We start from the raw sequence: 20,067 nt of genomic DNA, 5'->3' as shown, positions 1-20,067 counted from the left end.
CCAAGCGTCTCTTAAACCTCTGGAATATGCCTGTTATTAACATCATCTGGAAATTTTATAAAAAGAGAGTTTCTCTAGACTCTACATTTTCTAAGGAAATAACCTCGGCACCTCTTTCAAAAGTCAGGCCTTCTGGCTTTTATTATTTGTGTGTTTTCAAGTGTGTAAAAGAGCTTTTGGGGTTGGTTGTATAATTTGATTTGAAATATGGAAATAAACCTAAAATAAATTCAGTTGTGTGTTTCGTATGAGGTATTTGACTAATTTAGAGAGTAGCTGTTTGTACCTTGCAGCAACGTCATATTTTATTGTGTTCACTGGTGATCCACTATTATTCACAAATGGTTTCCTAGTAATTCACCATGTCTTCCTATTGGGGGTGGTGGCTGCTGGTATTTCCCACAGGGCACTGGTGTTCCCAGCTCATCCACCTAGAGACGTTGGTGGTTACATCACCAGCATTGAATGTGGAACAACATCTGGCCATTCGAGGGGAGTGTGCAGCTGGGCTATCCACCCCAGGGTGTTGGAGGGACTGTGAACCACACGGGCAGGAGCGGGTGTTCTGTTTGAGCCTCGACTTCCCCCCGCTTCCTTCCCCCTTTAACCATAGAATATATTCTGATTAATGGTAGCTGTTTGACTATTTATGGTAAAATGTGTCTAATGATATTTTCTAAGGCATCTTATCACTTAAAAAGAATAGTGTCCCTTCAGTATTTCCCCCTTTCTCTCTTTTAACTCTTTTGTCTACATTTGCCAGCACATCACAAAACGCAGAGTAAAATCACACAGGGACCATGAGCTCACCCAGGTGGCCTGTGTGGTGTGAGTATGTGGACACCTGTTTGTGCACTGCTGCCCACAGGCCCAACACCGCAAGGACCTGTGTTCCTGGGACAAGGCTGGGACGAAGAACCAGAGCAAAGCATTTTTATGCATCAGGAGCAAAGGTGCCTTCTGTAATGAGTGTGTGGTGCTTCTTTGGACTGGCTAAGGCTTTTTTCAAGTTAAATGTATTGGGGTGGCATTAGTTAATGCATTATATAGATTTCAGGTATACAGTTCTGTGATACTCACCTGTACGGTGCATCGTGTGCCCACCATCCGAGATCTCGGCTCCTTCTGTCAGCACCCATTTGACCCCTTGGCCCTCTTCAACCTCCCCTGCCCCTTCCCGTCTGGCAGCCATCATAGTGCTGTCTGTGTCCGAGAGTTTGTTCGTCTGTTTATTTATTGCTTTCTGTTTTATATCCCACGTATATGTGAGATCATAGGGTTCTTGTCTTTTTCTGACTTATTTTATTTAACAGGATGTTCTCAAGATCCATCCATGTTGTTGCAAATGGTAGTGTTTCGTCCTCCCTGTGGCTGAGAAGTGTTACATTGTATCTATGGACCATGTTTTCTTAACCCAGCCATCCATGGAAGGACACTCAGACGCAGCCCTTGTTCACTTTGTGGATGTGTGAATTGGTACACACACTAGAGAACAGTGTGGAGGTTCTTCAGAAAATTAGGAATAGAGCTGCCATGTGACCCAGCAACCCCTCTTGTGGGCATCTACTTGAAAACATGTATTCATAAAGTTATAAGTTATATGTCCCCCTAAGTTCATTGTGCCATTATTCACGGTAGCCAAGACATGTCTACGGCTTTTTAAATTAAAAAAAAAAAAATCCAAGTTCAGATATTTTCATGTGGCCTTTGCAGTGACCCTTCTTGGGCAATGTCTCTGGGAATTCTGCAGTTTTGTTTTTATTCTTCCTGTTAAAGAGGTTTTAAGTATGTTTGTTTATATGTGTAAATACTACTGGGTGTCGAGAGCCTCTTTAATGACCACTGGTGCATTCTTTTTTTAAAAAATATTTTTTCTTTATTCATTTTAGAGAGAGAGGAAGGGAGAGGGAGAGAGACAGAAACATCGATGAGAGAGAACATTGATTGGCCGCCTCCTGCATGCCACCCACTGGGGATTTGGCCCACAACCTGGGCATGGTGCCCTGACCGGGAATCGAACTGGTGACCTCTTGGTGCATGGGTCGACGCTCAACCACTGAGCCACACCTGCCGGGCTGGCACATTCTGTACTTCCTGACGGGCTCACCTGCCCGCACTGGGTGCTGGGCTCGGTGGTGATGATCCGGGAGGGGGAGGGGCGCCTGTGCTGCGGAGGACAGCCCCGAGCAGGCAGGGGGAAGGGTTTTCCTGCTGGGCCATGGAGCCGGGTCCTGCTCCTGTGTGCAGACTCACGCTCCTGGCTGGCCGCGTGACCGTGGCGTCCGTTTGACTTCCCCAGGTCACGGCTTCTCACTGTGACTCTGCCTCGCCCTCCACCCATCTTCCTTGCGCTGTGGTTCTGCCTTGGCTCAGAGGTAACACTCGAGCTTTCCCTTGCTGGAGAGTCCCCCACTCGGCCGCAGACCTGCGCATGTGACAGTGGAGCGGAGTTGTGTTGACAGGGCTGCCCCAGTCCTTTCCAGGGAAAATCAAAGCCGTCGGCTTTTAAACAACTGTCTGTTTTAGAAAAACCACCCATTATAAACAGCTGACTAGTAGAGTTATACAGTAGGATTATCCCAGGATTCCAGAGCAGGGCCAGCCCAGGGAAGCCTGCCCGCCCCGTCAGCGTGGGACGCTCAGGCCACAGTGTCCGTGGGTCTCTGCGCGGCTTTCGGGCCGTTCTCACCCTCGGCCTGTCTGTAGCTCTTTGCCGTCACCTCCCACTCTCCGTGTCAGTCATGCCTATTCAGCACAGTCGAGGGGGCCCCACCTGGCCTGTCCAGGGAGAAGCAGCAAGGCCTGTGAGGTACGGTCACCCCATCCCACTGGCCCAGCCATTCGGAGTGTGGCAGGTCCTCTGTGTGACACCCCCATGCAGGTCCCGGTTGCTTCTCCTTCCCCAGCATCTGGAAGAATCAGAATCAGACTTCCTGCCGCGAGGCTGCTCAGGAAATCAGGGCCTTTGAGGGCCCCTTTACCCTAAGATGTCACACAGACCATGTGCCTGCTGCTGGCTGTGCTGAATGTATTGGCCAACAGCTTCTTCAGGATTAAGATGGACTTTTTTGGACTTCTATCTCAATGGTCCTTTTAAAACTTATAACCTGGGGAATTAAAAAAATTCACCTGTGAAGGAAACGTGTGGTTCTCCAACAGAGGCAGCCTGGGGGGAGGTCACGCAGCTGGGGGCGCTCTGGCAGAAGTCCACGGCAGGGCAGACTGGCCTGGCCCTGCGCTTGCCCTCCAAGTGCGCGGCTCTGAGTTGGCACTGAGGCAGGTGAGCTCAAGGAAAGGAAATGCCCATTCAGACTGGCCCAGACTGTGTTTTAAGAGAGCAGAGTCCCCAGTCATTCTGAGGAAGCCTTCCAGCTCCAACAGGCGAGTTTTCCGAGATTTATGAGGGAGTTCTAATGCTCTGCTTTGCCCAAATAGTGAATGGTGCTTTCGGGCCCTGTGATGTACTGAGGATAGTATTGATGCTTATTTCATGGGAACTTGCATGTCCTCAGACAATTTTACATTGTTTTAATGGTTTACATTCATCCTTGCTTTTAGAACATTATTGTGTCTTAGCTCTGATTTGATAATGTTCAGGGAGACAATCCCTAATTTTGATATCCTTCCTCTAGGGTAAAAGACATAACTGCATGATCTGTACATTGCATATTATATAACACGTATTGGCATGACTTGCATGTTGTGTTATATAATGTGCATGTTGCATGCTATATAATAGACGTGCCATATGATTTGCATGTTGTATGTTAGACAACGCATGCTGTATGTTATAACATACATGTTATAGAATATACATGTTGTATATTGTATACGTGTGTGTGTGTGTGTGTGTGTGTGTGTATATATATAAAAACATGGACGACCCTCTAATCTCGCAGTTTCTGGAAACACATCAGAGCTAAAAAGTAAGGCTAGTGAACTTGTTTTAATTGCTTGTGGAAGACAGCCCCACACGGCTGTGACATGTAATGTAGGAACTCAGGCTTGCTTGTAAGATGAACAAAATTGTGTTTTGTTTTTTTTGTTTTTTTTTTATAAGTATCAGTGTTCCTAGGATTCAGTTTCCTCGTTCCCAAAATGAAGAAATTAAACTGACAATTATGAAAGGTCAGCTGTAAACGGACTGCACGGCCCTATTAATGTCCTGGGTCCTGCAAGTTAGCGATGGAGCTTGGGGCGGCCTCCTTCCTGAACTGCTAGGGTGTGGTCTGCTGACGCGTCAATGAGCACTGTCATATGAGGCCCCCTGACCACGGAAGCCTCTTCCCACTCAGTGTGCAGCCTGACCTCGGGCATCACTGGGGCACGTGCCCAGCTGGGGGGCACCGCCCACAGTTCTGCTCATCCAGTCAGTGTTTCCAGACCAGCTCCCAGCTCGCTTCGATTTACTGACTAAGGGTTTGCATGTAGTGTTTTATTTTCAAGTTATTTCCGTGTTTATATCTTCCTAATTCCTGCTCTTCTTTTTTTTTTTTTGTTAATCATAACCCAAGGATATTTTTTTCATTGATTTTTAGAGTGTGGAAGGGAAGGAGGAAGGGGGGGGGGAGAGAGAGAGAGAGAGAGAGAGAGATTGGTTACCTTCTGCACAACCCCATCTGGGGCCGAGGATCGAACCTGCAATCCAGGTACGTGCCCTTGACCGGAAATTGAACTGAGACCCTTCAGTCCTCAGGCTGAGGCTCTGACCGCTGAGCCAAATCAGCCAGGCTCCTCTCTTCTTTTTCAACTAAACTGTGAGTTCAGTCTGTCAAACGGACCATTGTTCATCTCTCTGCCTTGATTTCCTCAGCTGAGAAATGGGGACATTAACAGCAGCCCTTTGGTTCCCTGGGGTCTTGGCAGGAATGAAGTGATTTGCACGTTGAGCAGGAGGCTAGTTCAACTCTTCTGTTTCTCCTGAGTTTTATGTGACATTTACAGTGTTAGCACCGAATGCTTGCCTGGGAGGGAGAGCTGCTTTTGGACATCTGGACAGTGGCCTGGGAGACACTTGAGTTGCCTGCAGAAACCAGGGAGATGTGTTTAAAAATGGTCATGATCAAGCCAGCTACTGTTTCTTTTCAAACAATAGATGCAGAAACAGAATAATAATTGGATGGTAACTGCAGGGCATAAGAAAAAAGAAGAATGCACACTTTAAGATTTTACAAATCTATTTTGTACATATCTTTTTTACTCAATTTCAAGAGAGATTGTGGGGAAAAAAAGTAATAGAAACCCAGGGAGTGGACTGTCTGAACTAGATAGCCCAGAGGTGGTGGTGTTTTAAGTGTAGTAAGACACTTAAAGACACTCGGTGTGACCTGGGCCAGAAGGTCCAGAATGGGGAGGCCTCCTGACCAGGACAGCGATGCCGACACCGTTGGCGGCCCCCGTCTCAGCACCTTGTGTATGGGATGTGTTCAGTCCTCACAGCAGCCCTGTGAGGTCTGTGACATGCTCCCTTATTTACACAGTGTCCCTTTTCACCCTCGCCACGTCCGGCAGACATTGTATGTACCTGGTTTATAGGTAAGGAGAACACGCGTCAGACGTGTCACCTGACTGAAAGAGGGGGAGTCGGCAAGTGGATTCAAATGTGTGTGAGTCCAAGTCCCTTCTCCTTCTCTCCCAGGGTCCTCTACATCATCACCTGGAAGTGGAATTCTCTCCTAACCCTCATAGCTGTAGTTGCCACGGAAATGGTCTCCCCTGCACACACGATGCCCCCGGAGATGGGGTGTTGGGCACAGCTGAGCCAGGAGACAGGGTGCCTGGGCTGGTCTCCCCCCACCCCAGTCTCTACAGGTCTTTATCAGTAATGTCTGCTACGGGTTCCCCCCACTTCTCACATGGGATACACACTGTGTGCGACTCATGGGCTGGAGATCAGAAGCAGCCTGGCCATTACCGCACAGCTGACGGGTGAAGCTGGGTGTCTCTGAGGTCGGTGTGACTGCCCCCGCCTCCGAGGGGTCACGCTCACAGGTGCCCATGGTGCCCACAGCCAGTGGTTATTGAACTTTCAGACCTGGACCCAGAGAAGAAATATATTTGATATTGATTTTAGGAGCCACCCCCCCCACACAAATGAATACACGCACACATACACACGCATGTGCATGCATGCGTACTGTGTGCACACTGCCATCTCTGAACGGAAGTTTCATGACACCCTGCTTATGGTTCCCACTTGCAGTCTTGGATTTTCCTCACTCTCCATCTGGTCTGTTTGTTACAATTTTTAAACTCGACTGAGTCAGTGGAGCCACCCACAGCCCAGCTGGCACTTCCCCCTGCTGGCTCTTCTGAACTCACCTGCCAACGTAGGAACCTCACGTTCCTCGAGGTGCAGGTATATTCTGCTCCCATCTTGCAAAACAGGGACCGAACCACCAGCACGGTGAAGACTAGGTCCAGTCACACCGACAGGAAATAGTGACACTGGATGGAACACAGGCGACCTGACGCCACTTTGTCTTCTAAGCTACGGGTCAGGGGTGGCAAACATTTTCTGGAAAGGAGCAGATGGTAAATATTTTGGGCTTTGTGAGTCATTAAAATCTCTGCTGCATCGACTCAACTCTGCCTTGTAGCATGAAAGCTTCCAGAGATGGTCCATTAACTGACGGCATGGCCATGTCCCAGGAAAAGTGTATTTATAGAAATAGGTGGGGGCTGGTGGGCCCCCAGGCTGGCACCCCGATACGTGTCACAGATGCTCGAGGAGTATGGTGATCCAATTTCATAAGGAGTTTAGGGCCAGAAATTGCACTAGAAATGATGCCGTGTTTTGCATTCCTTCCGGTGAACCCGGAGAGGTGACGGTCGTCATGCTTGGTGTAGAGTGGTGTTCTGAGGCTCGGAGCCAGGACACCTTTTATCTCTCTCGGCTGTCGGCGTGACTTTGCACAGACCTTCGGTATCTGTCACTCACAGCGGTGATAACCGTCCTGCTCCCACCTCTCCGTCCTCACCTGTGCCGTGGATGAAGGAGGTCTCGTCCGTGGTGTGCTTGGAGCTGGCGTTTGGAAGAGGGGACAGTATGAAACTGCATTCGTCTTTAGGTTGCTTGCACTCTCGGGGTGTGAGACTGTTTCTGAAGGTTTGTGTGGAGAGCCCGGGTGAGAGGGAGGTGATCTGCGAGAGCGTGTGGTTCAGCGGCATGAATGTGGGCTGAGCGCAGGAGGCTTCGGGCAGTGAGTGACGTAAGGTGAAACAGGTGTCATCTCAGGTTGTAGTAAGGGTGCAGGAGAGGATTCCAGAGCCGACCTCGTTGTGTATCATCTTCATACGGACATTGAGAGTTTTCTGTGAGGCTGTGTCTTAGCAGCAGAAGGATTTTATAAACGTTTCCAGGTGAAATTTTGAAGTTACAAGGTGAACTGAGACGCCTCAGAGAGAACCAGGCGGCTGCTTCTGTTTCAGTGAGTGGGAGAGGAAATTCATCTCGAGGCTCATGAGCGGTCTGCACGCTGGGGCCCGTGGAAGGACAGGCTCCTCAGGAGGTGGGGGCTGCAGCCACCCTTGGGGAGAGGGCTCCTTGCTGAGCACACACTCCTCCAGGCCCCATATTAGTTAACTTTGTAAGAATGTTCTCCATCAAGATCAAAAATACACATCAAACCAAAAATTTCAGCCTAGGAGATGTCTCGGAATCTTTGTGGGTTTTGTTTGTTTTGTTCTGTTGACAAAAACTATTAGCTAAAAACCCCATTGGTGTGACTGCTTTGGGAACGCGGTCACTCAGTATCATGGCGTGAGGTCTGGTGGGCGGCGGAGACCTCGTGGCACCGGCTCCGTTCCACCTGTGTCACTGGCAGCAGGAGCCTGCGTCCTGCAGAGGAGCACCCTTGTCTTCTAGGTGAGCACGCTGGGTGTGGAGAAGGTAACTGTTAGGTTGAACAGCTAGACGGGGCGGAGCCAGGATGTGAATCTGCATTCACAATTCCCATGTCCATGCAAAAAGCCTGACCAAGAGCCCAGTTTCTAGGATGCAGGCTTCTTGGTGCTGAAACTAGCCTGCCCTGGAAAGGGGGAAACTTGGCGGTTTTCCTGTGTGCTGCTGCCCCGGCCTGCTAGAAGCAGCGTGTGCGAGTGAGTGCGCATACGTGTGAGCATGCATGAGTGTGTGTCACACGCTGGCAGGCCTACACCGCCACAATCCCAGGGCCGTCCGGAGCCAGGCAGGGAAGCTAGGAGATGGGGTTCTCTGGGATTCCCGGGTGAATGCAGTCCCGTGCCAGCTACTGGCTCACTTGACACTGGTGGACAGAGACCCAGTTCTTGGAATGGTGACATTTGCAGTTTTTCACCCTCGCTTCTAAGTACTGCTGCACAGTCATGCTCGGGATGGGCACAGCCTTGTGAAGCACTGGGTGCACTGGAGGGTCTCCCCTCTCCACCCCCAAACTTGCTAAGAATAGCCCTCCTGCTCTGGGACCCTGGCTGACCTCCAGGATCGGGGTTCTTTCCTCAAAGCTGGGACCTTCGTGGAGGCGCCTGTCTTCAGGCTCATGTGCAGCTTCTGAAGGACCTTGTGTGCGTATTGTGCCTTTGACATATTTTGACAGAAACGGGGTTGGCACACAGGCCTCTGGGGAGGGCAGACGGGGCTGTTAGCATGTGCACCTGGTCAAGAAACTACCCTTTACTCCAAAGGTGAAGCCATGTGGACATTCTGGCTTCCTGACCCACTGAACACCCTGTTCAGGATGGGCAGGCCCTGTGGCGCCTCCTCTGCGGGGGCTGGCCGGAGGGCGGGGGACCAGCCGCACCCCTGCTAGCATTCGCTTCTGGGGCCAGTGCATTGGGCGCCCGTTTGAGATTAGTTTTTAAGACGTACTGGTTAGACTACACGCGGACCTGGAAGTCACGTGACTACCGATGTGTTGATGCTATGACCGTGTCCAGAGGCGGCTGTCATTTCTACCTCACGTTTTGTTGAAGTTCTGTCCCACGTGGGGAATGAGACACCGTCCAGAGGGCAGTTGTTCTCCTGTGATCGCTGTCTGCTTTCATCGGCAGAGAGAACTGCATACCTTCCAGTGGCGAGCACAGAGGATGCTGGGAAACAGGGCAGGGGGCAGGGAGGGGCCCAAAGGGGAGCGAATGGGGGAGGGTGGGGTGTGGTGGGTACCAAGGCAGCAACCGCCAAGGGAGGGGAGGGCGGGGAGGGGAGGGAAGGGGGGTGAACGAGGAGGACACAGCAGCAGGTCGATACAGTGAGAGATGGAGGCCACCAGGTGACTGGGGAGAGGCAGAGGTGGACAGACAGACACACAGATAGACGGGCCCATCGGTAGGGACTGGTCCTGTTTCTTATGATCCCCATGCCCCCTCATCAGCTCCGTGGGTAACAGCCCAGCGGGCCCACTGTCCGCACTGATGGCTGCTTCTCTCTTACAGGTGCTCACATCATGCCGAGCCTTCCTCCTCATGGCAAGGATCCCCACCAAGGTGAGTGCCCACGGGTTCCCCAGTGCGTGCACACACGTGCACACACATGCTTACACACACCCACACGTGCACATGTGTGCACACGCGCACAGACTCCCAGCCCACCTCATTCCTCAGCTGTGTGGCTGGGATTTCGTCTCCTCGTTTTCCTTCCTTACCCCAGAGGCACCTCACCAAACCTGTGTGAGGGACATTTCCACTCTCTGCTCCTTGTGTTCACATAAAGCGTCCCCCGTCCCCAGAAGAGGGGCGAGCTCTGGTCATTCTGTCAGCGGGGCCTGCTGTGCCCCTTCTTCACAGCGAGTGCTGGCTGCCAGCTGCGGAGCTGTGTGAGGCCGTGCACGGGGCGGGGCCGGGTGACTGAGCAGTGCCTGGCCGGTGCTTGGCCGCCTCGGCCGCCCTCGTGCTGCGCCCTTGACGCGCGTGGTCCTGCCAGTTCTTAAAGCAGCCATTGCATGGTGTCCGTGAGGTGACTTCATTTGTGGTGCTGATCCAAATGGGCGCTGGTGGCGTCTTCTTTTCCTTTATGGTGGCACAAAGGTGCTGACCACTTTCACATGAGGCACCGACTGCGAATGAGAGTGTGGGACGTTTCTGAAAAGGCGAGGGTCGCCGAGCTGACTGTGTGCTGCTTTGGTAAATAGGGTTACGTCTTAAAGAAACGCGTGAGAGCCATGACGTAGGTCCCACGGCCACTGTCATCGTGCAGGTGAGGACGCTGAGGCTCAGGGGGCTCAGGAGCCTGCCCAGGGCCATGCTTCCACGCGCAGATGGCCAGTGCGTGATTCTCAGCAGAGAGCAGGCACTGCTTAGCTACGTGTTGTTACTGGAATTGAATGGCTTGCCTGCCGAGTGCAGTTGGAGTCATGGTCTCGTTCACTTCACACAGTAGGTGAGCTGCCCGGTGTCGGGACTCAGGAAATGAACGAAGACCAGGCTCAGGGGCTCGTGACTTCGCCCCTCTTTACTCCCACTGGGCGGACCGCCCCAGCCGCAGACCCAGGCGGGCAGTGGGTGCGGCCGCCTTCCGCACGGCGCTGCTGTGTTACCTGCTTGTTTGTTTCCTAGTCCTGCCTCAGCTCTTAGAACCCAGCACGTGGCCACTGTCTGGCGACACCTGCTCATGTGCTGACCACCCACGGCTGCCACGCGGGCGCCGGCAGCACCTGCGCGGGGACAGTTCACGGGATTTCCACCGAGCTCGGGAAGATCACCCGTGGTTCGCCGGGCAAAGCTTAGGTCCCGCGGCCCTTTTTCTCTCCGATCCCACAAATGCTAAATTTTATCGAGTGTCTCACCAGCCCCTTTCAATAACATGAAGTGAGTCCATATGTTTACAGTGTGTTGCGAATGATGTTCAGCTAAACAACCTGTCCATTAAAACACCAGAAGGCAGGAGAGAAGGAAGCAAATGAACCATTATCCCACGGGTGAACAGACAGTTGCAGAAGGAAATTTTATGGGCTTGAGAGGAGAGTCCAGCAGCCCTGGGGGGAGGAGGTGGTGTTCATGGTGATTAAAGGTGTTCTGGTGCAGCGACAGGTGTTTGCTCTGGGGGCTGCCCCCACCCTAATCCCGAGTGAAGGCCCAGCTCATCCTGTTATGTGTTTGAGGTTTGCCTCGGCCTGGCTGGGGCAGTTCGGACATTGGTTCTGATTTCTTACACTGTCAGCATCACACTTGAAGTGATCTGCAAGGGGCTACCCACAGAGGCGTCCCCTGGGCTGGGGCGCAGCACCAGGCAGAGGCACGCATTCTCTGAGGAAATAATTGTGTTCAGAGCAGTTGTGTGCAGCAGGCGCTGGTGAGGACATAGTTTTCTCCTCCTTTCTTTGGGGGCTGGTTAATTAGATATTTTTTCTCTGTCTTTTTATTCTTACACGTACCACCTGTGCAGTTAAATGCCCAGAATAAGAAGTGTTCATCTCAGGGGTTAATCATAAAGCAGGTAGCTCTGCAGTCACATCTGGGGGAGAAACATCCCTTTGCTTTCACCCTGAAGGCCCGGCTCTGCCGTGTGGGGTGGGGGTGGGTGATCATCAGATCAGGAGGGGGCCAAGGAGCAGCTGGGCCGAAGGAGGAACCCATCAACCAGACAGTCACCCACTGCTCGGAGGGTTAGCAGGTGAAATGGCACAAGGCACCCAGGAAGCAGGGGTGTGGGCCCAGAGGGGTGCAGGAGCCTGGGTGGGAAGGAAAGGGGTGGACAGTTGGAAGGACCTGGGCTGGCAGCAGAGTGTGGGAGCCCCTGCAGGACAGTCACATGTCTCATGTAGATTTGCTGTGTTGCTAGTGGGTGGGGGTGGAATGAGTGAAATAGTTTGGCTGATTTCTTCCTCTTCTATCCAATCACTACTATCCCTGGTTCTGCCTTAGAATTACCTGAGGTCTTCAAGTAGCCTGCCCCTGCCCCAGCTTCCTAACTAGCTTCCTGCCTCCTCCTCTCCAGGGACAGCCCTTCCACTGTCCTTGGGGTGGGCTGGGGTTGGAGGAGGCCTGTCTGAGGGCGCCGAGAGCAAAGGCCTGTTCAGATCGCCACAGGCAGGCTGAGAGAGATTTGAGCTCTGTTTGCTGTGATGCTTATTGGTGTATCTTAGAGTCCCCCTCCCCCTCTGTCAGTAATAACATGAGTAATAACATCTGTGCATCTGCAGGTTCTTTTCCTTCTGCCTGGAGTTCCTTTCCACCCTGTCTTTTCTTGACAAACTTGAAGTCCTGGGGCCCAGCAGGAATGTCGCAATGCTTCCCTGGCCCCTCGAGCTCTGCTTGGTGCAGTGGGAGCTTCTTACCTGGCCTCCACCAGCCTCCAACCACACCAACCTGCGCTGTCCACCTGGAACGGTGCTGGCGGTGCTGCTGGGTTGGAGGGTGCACCTGGTCACGCCTGCTCACACCAGTACAGTGAGATATGTCCCTCACCTAACCAGGGCAGTTTGAATGACATGAGCCCATTTATTTAACTAAAGACATTTTATGTAGCAATAAAATACAGCTTCTGAAGGAGACAGTGTCTCTGAAAGATTGAACTTTGATAACAGTGACTGACTTAAAAGATGACTTTCTTGTTAAGGCTGTAAAGCACTTAAAGGCGGCAGCGATGGGGAACTTGGTCACGGAGAGACTGTGTGCCCCAGAGTGCTCAGCGGGCATCTGCAGGTTCTCCCTCCCTCCTCAGAGATTGATGTGGACCTTGGGGGCCCCACATGTGGGTGTGGCTCCGGGTGACGCCTCTGTCAGGGAGCCCCATGCAGACGAGGGCCACTGAGGGCCAGCCCGTGGGCTTCACTCTAACAAGCTTTGGCATTAGATCCAAGGCTGGCACATGAAACTATATTTAATGGAAACAGACAAAGGTAGACATGCACACTTCTTAGAAAACGATTCCCTGCTTTAGATGACTTTTCAGAACCCAGCCAGGTCTCATTCTCCCTGACGAGAGGCAAGGAGGCTTCTCCTCTGATTGTCTAAAGTTTGCCTGCAGTGCGGCACTCAGGCCTCGGGGCCACAACCGGCCTCATCCCTCCTCCGTCCGGACCCTGCACACGCGGCCCCGCACCTGCCCGCTGGTGGCCGAGCGCTGGAAGAGCAGGTGCTGCCTCCACCTGCAGCCTCCTGTGCTCAGGGCGCCAGCACGTGTGACAGTACAGCCCACCCCGGAGCGAGTGGAGGGTCACGGGGTTTGGTTCTGGGTGGGTTCTTTTCCCCATTACATTTCTAGGTTGAAGGCGAGGGCAAAATAAACAGACCTCATTCTGTCCCCGTTGTCTGTGGGAGGATGAAGGGCTGTAGCACCAGAGAGAGATTAGTGGCCACTGTCTAGGAAAAACAGACTGAGAGTATGAGACTGGACCAAATTTTTCTTTTTTAATTCTCACCTGAGGATATGTTTCCATTGATTTCAGAGAGAGAGGAAGGGAGGAGGAAAGAGAGAGAAACATCAATGATTGCTTCCGATACATGCCCCAACCGGGGCTCAAACCTGCAACCTTTTGGTGTACTGGATGGCGCTCCAACCAGCTGAACCACCTGGTCAGGGCTGGGTCTATTTTGAAGAAAATAAATGTTGATCTCAGGAGAACAGTGGAAGGAACCCTTATTGCTAAAATAAGAAGTAAATAAATCATCTTTCTACATGTAGGGAGAGGGAAGACTTTTACTTAACTATGTGTTTTATTTAAGCATGGTTTGAAATTCCATTTGAAATGTGAATTTTTATGGAAGGTGGCAGAAGGAATGATGACTTGGTAAGTGGTCAGAGTGTCATCGGAAGAGGCCAGAGTTTAGAAAGAAGGGACAACGAACGTGACGTCATCCTGCTGTGAATTTGTGAAGCAAAATTTTGAAATAAAAAAACAAGTGTATTTAGATGGCTCACTTCACACATTTCTTTCTTTCTTTCTTTTTGTGTTTGTTAATCCTCACCCAAGCATATTTTTAGATAGAGTGGAAGGGAGGGAGGGAGAAAGAGAGAAACATTGATGTGAGAGAGAAACCTCAATTAGTTGCCTCCCAGAAGACCTTGACCAGGGCCTACAATTGAACCTGCAACCCAGGTACCTGCGCTTGACTGGGAATCGAACCTGAAACCCTCCAGTCTGAGGACCAGTGCTCTAATCACTGAACAAAACTGGCCACAGCCACACATTCACTTCCAAATGAATAAGATACCAGAGTGGAAATACCAAAACTCTTCATTGGGTTTGTCCCAGAATGAAATTTATTTTTTGTTATTTTTTTATACTCACCCGAGGACATTTTTGCATTTATCTTCAGATAGAGCAGGAAGGAGAGAGGGAGGAAGAGAGAGAGAAACATTGATGTGAGAGAGACACATTGACTGGCTGCCACCCACACAACCCCAACCGGGGCCGGGGACAAATTGCAACCGAGGTACGTGCCCTTAGCGGGAACCGAACCTGGGACTCTCTGTTCCATGGGCAGACTCTCTAACTGCTTAGCCAAACCGGCCCGGGCACCCAGGGTGAAATTTAAAAAGGCAAATGTGCACTGTCCCGTCAGGGATGCAAAGAACACATTTTCTGAAATACGGTTCATCTTGGTAAATGAATGGAGACAGCAAACCAGCCCGCCTGTAGCGGCTGGTAGCATTTCCGATTGTAGTATTGTTTCCTTGAATTGTGTTCTAGAACCTGATTACAGGACTTTGTTTTCCTCCTCCCTCCATTGCAGCTTGAGTTGACCTTCAGTTACTTGGACATTCACGGTGTCACCTGCAGCAAACCCACACAGGTGAGTGAACCTCAGAGACCTGCTGCTGTAGCCGAAAGATCACCTCTCCTGAGTTTCTGAAACTGTGAAGCATCCTCTGTTTGGTTTTGCGGTTGAAAGTTTCTTGAGAAAATGTTGAAGGGCAGGATTAGGGACCTGGGAAGCTGAACAGGCTATGGGCAGGGTCAGAACTGGTTCTGATAAGGAAAACCTTCTCTGTAGCTGTTCTAGGACAGTTAATTATTAGCTCTTCGTCCGTGGGGTCTCGTGGGCCTGGATATTCTCTTTGTGAAGCTTGTTAACTGCAAATTCTACTTCTCTAATAGATGTAGACACTTCATATACATGTTTCTTTTTCAGTGAGTGTTCATAATTTGTCTTTTAAGAAATTTGTTCATTTTCATCTCAGTTGTGAAATTTATTGATATAAAGTTGTTATAATATCCACTGTTCCTTCAAATATCTGTAGGGTCTCATTTCTAATACTGATAATATGGTTCTTCGGTCCTTTTTTTCCTTATCAGTCTGGTTAGGGGTTTATCAATTTTATTGATCCCAATGAATTTGCTTTTTGGTTTCACTGATGTTTCTCTATTGGTTCCTTTGATTCTTGCTCTGTTCTTTATTATTTCATTTCTTGTACTTACTTTTTGCTTTAGTTTTCAAAACTATAAAGAAATGCACATGTGTGTGTAGTTTGTTGGTAACCTTCCTAAAAGAAATTGTCAAGATCGTCTCCATGCTGAGCGAAATCCCATACAAATCCTCGGAACTTTTCCACAGTTCGTCTTCCAGTGATGTTTCATCCTGTGTTTATCATTCTCCAGAAATGAATTGGGAAGAAAAACATGGCCCCATATGTTTACCCGTTTGGCCTGTGAGTAGGGTGACATCACTCACGGTTAATGATGTCATCAGGGCCTTCTCGGTGGTTTCACGTCATAAATGCTCACGTTTATGACTTGGGGGTTGGGATGGGAGCAGAAGGACACTAGTGAAATGTCAGTGCCAAGGTTATAGTCAAAATGCAAGTTGACTTTGGCGTTTGATGGTAAGAGAGGGTGTTGAGAAGGCGGGGCTGATTTTTCCCACGTGGTTGCTAGAACTGGTCTCAGCACGGTGTGATCCCATCCCTTCCTCACGTGTGACATTCAGAGGCCTGGGTCTCGAGCACCACCCCCCGGGGCTCGGAGCTGCTCTGTCACTGAGGTGCCACAAGAACCACCCTACCACGTGGCTCCAGTGTAACTCGGTGCCATGGTGTGGCCCTTGGAGATGACCCTGAAGTGAAACAGCTTGGACTCTGGCACCAGCCACTCGGCTGCAGTCAGGAGCCAGTATGTCAGCATTGCCTGGGATGCTTTTTGAAAACACCGATTCCTTAAGCAGAACCCCCGTCACCCCTACACACATGGCAGTTTAGGTTCAGTGTATCTGGGGGCCCCTCTGTGTTTTTATAAAGTGCATCATGTGATCTTGTTCCCAACGCTGAGAATCGGCAGTGTGGACCCCAGACCCTGCTGGCCCTGTGCACACTCCCGAGGCTGATAGCATCCCCTGGGGCACTCATGACCCGATTAACCGCACCCCTGTCCCACTCTTGCAGATGGTCCTGGAAACTGAGAAGTGCCTTCTGTCCCTGAGGATGACGTCACCTGAGGCCGTGGACGAGGTGCTGGCCCACGTGGGCTCCTGTCTGCGGAGAACGTTCCCTGGCCAGTCTCCCGTGTGAGTCCCAGGGTGCTGGGTGGGGCTGGCCTCCTCCCCTCGGGCTCCTGCTCCCTGGCCGAGGTTTCCCTGTGGGATTGGCCCAGTAAACTGCACCCAGTGCTCCGCAGACGTCTGGGGCCGAGTGAGACCCTCAGCAATAAACTCACTTCTCAGTGCCCCGTCTGTAGAATGGGAATAAGAGCCACTGGGAAACTGCCCGGAAGCCTCACTGTAGACCTGCTCAGCTGGTCACCCGGCCGCACCAGAACGAAGCCCACCGGAGCAGAAAGGGAGGCCGTAACATCGGGGGAGGGGCGTTTGATGTTGCTGATTTTTATTATTATGCCTTTCTATGTGAGTTGATTGCATTTCTGTAATTACATTTTTTGTTCAATGGGATAATAACTTGTTTGCAGGTGGTGGAACGGGGACCTCCTCACATGACTTTTCTCGTGCTCCATCTCTCTTCCCTGCGAATGCCGCGGGGAGGGCTGCTGGCCGCTAGCACAGGCAGGGCACTGTTTCCGCACGACTGGCTTCAAAATGGCTTTGCAAATCCCTCCTGAAGTCAGAAGCCAATCAAAATAGGAAAAGGCGAGGTTACCATGAAGAGAGTTGCAAAATAGGAGTTTATGTGGAAGTAGACTGAGGGCCCTCTGGAGGTGGTAGGTGGCCCCGTGCTGCGGTGTGGCTGACGTCCCTGAAACTGCTCTGGCGCGGTGGCCGTGGCCTGCGTGTCTGCTTGCTGGGGCCTCGCCTCACCTCTCTCAGCCCGTGACTCTCTCTATTTTCCAGAATCAAAGCAACACCCTTGTTTTTTTTAAAAAAAGGCCCCTCACAAAATGGATTTCCATGTGTGGTCCGTAACCCTTGATTTTTGACATTTGTTGCTGTCGATCTTGCAGGAAAATCATGAGAAGAGTGTCCATGGAGCCATCGGAGCGACTGGCCAGCCTCCAGGCCCTGTGGGACAGCCAGCCTGTGGCCGAGCAGGGACCCTGTGGTGAGCACACATTTTTGAACCAAAATATAAGTGGCTGTGTGGATGGCCCTGGCCAAGAAGTGGAGTCAGTGCCTAGTGTGCTACGTAGAGGTGCAATTAGTCTTAAGGTAATTACACGGCCAGACTGCTGGGCAGAGTCCTGTCTGTGAGCCCCGTATACTCCGCGTGCCCACTGGAAGGAGGACAGTCCCGCTGTCCCCAGGCCAAGATGATCAGCCTGTCGGCATGGGCTGTGTGGAAGCTTCTACATTTTAGCTTAAAAAATTCTTACCTGAAACCTCGTCCCGTTTCTGTTTCTGTTTCAGGTGGGTTTTCTCAGATGTATGCCTGTGTCTGTGACTGGCTGGGATTCCCGTATAGGGAAGAAGTACAGTGGGTGAGTGTATCTCTGTGCTTGTGTGCACACTCACACACATATACACTCACACACACACTCACACAAACACCCCACACACATACACACACTCACATATACTGCCACACTCCCCCTACACACATATACACTCACACACACATACATACACACACTCACACAAACAGCCCACACATACACACACTCACATATACTGCCACACCCCCTACACACATATACACTCACACACACATACATACACACACTCACACAAACAGCCCCCACACATACACACACTCACATATACTGCCACACCCCCTACACACATATACACTCACACACACATACATACACACACTCACACAAACAGCCCCCACACATACACACACTCACATATACTGCCACACCCCCTACACACATATACACTCACACACACATACATACACACACTCACACAAACAGCCCCCACACATACACACACTCACATATACTGCCACACCCCCTACACACATATACACTCACACACACATACATACACACACTCACACAAACAGCCCCCACACATACACACACTCACATATACTGCCACACCCCCTACACACATATACACTCACACACACTCACATACACACACTCCCGCACACTCATACACTCACACATATATACAAGTCACACGCACACACTCACACATACTCACATACACACACTCCTGCACACTCATGTACACATATATACGCTCTCACACACATACACAGTCCCACACACACTCTCACACATACACTCCCACACACATACATACACTCTCACACTCACATATACTCACACACACTTTCACACACTCACACTACAACACACACATACACATACATACACTCACGCATATACACATACATAAACTCACACACACACTCACATACATACTCTCACACACTCGTGCTCACACACACTCCCCCACACACTTCCACACTCACATACACACACTCACACTGACATAGACTCATGCTCACACACACATTCAGACATACATACACTCCCACACCCACATACACTCACATACACTCACATACACTCACACACTCACACTTCCACACACACTCCCACACTCACACACATACACATACATGCACTCACGCATACACTCACATACACTCTCACACTACATACACACACTCCCACACACATACACACACATGCTCAAGCTCACACACACACACACATACACTCACACTTTTAGTATTATTTTGGCTTGTTTCTCTTCCCCACCATCCATCTCTGCTCACAATCTCCCTGCTCAGACCACATGAGGTCCGCCACGTTTGTCTGGCTCTCTCTGCATCTCTCTTCCCCCTGTCGCCTACGTGTGCGCTGTTTGCAACACTGAGTCATGTTTCCAATAGGATGTGGATACAATTTATCTGACACAAGACACCCGGGAGCTGAATTTACAGGACTTCAGCCATCTGGACCACAGGTGAGAGCCCTTCCTCCTCTCACTCCCTCCCCATTCGTCTCTCAGGCTGCCCCTCTGCTGAGTCGGAGGGATGCACTGGTGTCCTGAGGACCCTTCCATAGAGGAATCAGAGAGGCTAAGAACCTCTGCGCTTTGCCTTTCAGTGAACAATTTCAAATGTGTTTGCCACTGTGATGTCTGGGGCACCCATGCGGGCTTCAAATCCCGAGTTTGCAGGTAGAAAATGTGCTGCTGTTACTGTGGAAACAATTTAATTCTTAGTTCCTAGACTAGCTCACAAAGTCTCTTTACTCTAGTCTGTATGTAAAACACACTTCTCTCTTGACTAACCGCCACTTGTAACATTTTCTTCCTAGGAGGACATTTCCTGCTGACACCCTAGTAAATGGCTGTGTGCCGTTTCTCTGGGGCCTGGGACCCACTGCCGTGGGTGTCAGTTGCCAGTGTCTGCCTTATGACAGTGATCATCAAACTGGCACCTGGGAAAAGTTACTTGAGAGACTTTTGGGTTTCATGACCTTGACTTTAATAAATTTAGGGCTGTGGCTAGCATAACCAGACCCCAGAGAGAAGCTTCCCTCAGACCCCCCTGACCCCCCATATGTCTTTCCTGTAGTTGATCCTGGCCTGGCCTAGCCTCACCTCCTCCACCCCAGATAAGCTGCAGGATAGGCGATGTCAGTCCCCCAACAGTGAACCCAGCCCAACAAGCCTTTTCTCTCTGTTTGGAATCGAGGCAGAAGTCAGGGTGCCGGCTGTCCCTCGCATGTGCTTGGACAGTGGGGATGACTGGGCATCGTGCCTCTGTCACCAGCAGTGTCTTGCTCCCAATATACCGGC

General features: G+C 50.9%; 1 protein-coding gene across 1 annotated transcript in view; it reads left to right on the top strand.

Moving 5' to 3' along the window:
- The window catches only part of CARMIL1 (capping protein regulator and myosin 1 linker 1), a 158,488-nt gene that overhangs the window by 49,229 nt on the left and 89,192 nt on the right, over window positions 1-20,067 (top strand). The window contains exons 3-8 of the mRNA XM_036273498.1: window positions 9,412-9,462; window positions 14,653-14,712; window positions 16,298-16,419; window positions 17,307-17,404; window positions 17,710-17,780; window positions 19,154-19,227. Of these exons, the coding sequence (XP_036129391.1) occupies window positions 9,412-9,462; window positions 14,653-14,712; window positions 16,298-16,419; window positions 17,307-17,404; window positions 17,710-17,780; window positions 19,154-19,227 (476 nt within the window). The remainder of the gene's footprint in view (window positions 1-9,411; window positions 9,463-14,652; window positions 14,713-16,297; window positions 16,420-17,306; window positions 17,405-17,709; window positions 17,781-19,153; window positions 19,228-20,067) is intronic.

Source organism: Molossus molossus, unplaced genomic scaffold (genome assembly GCF_014108415.1).
Source record: "Molossus molossus isolate mMolMol1 unplaced genomic scaffold, mMolMol1.p scaffold_m16_p_20, whole genome shotgun sequence".
Lineage (NCBI taxonomy): Eukaryota > Metazoa > Chordata > Mammalia > Chiroptera > Molossidae > Molossus > Molossus molossus.
The sequence above is the reverse complement of the archived record's forward strand: the minus strand, read 5'-3'. Positions and strand labels throughout refer to the sequence as shown.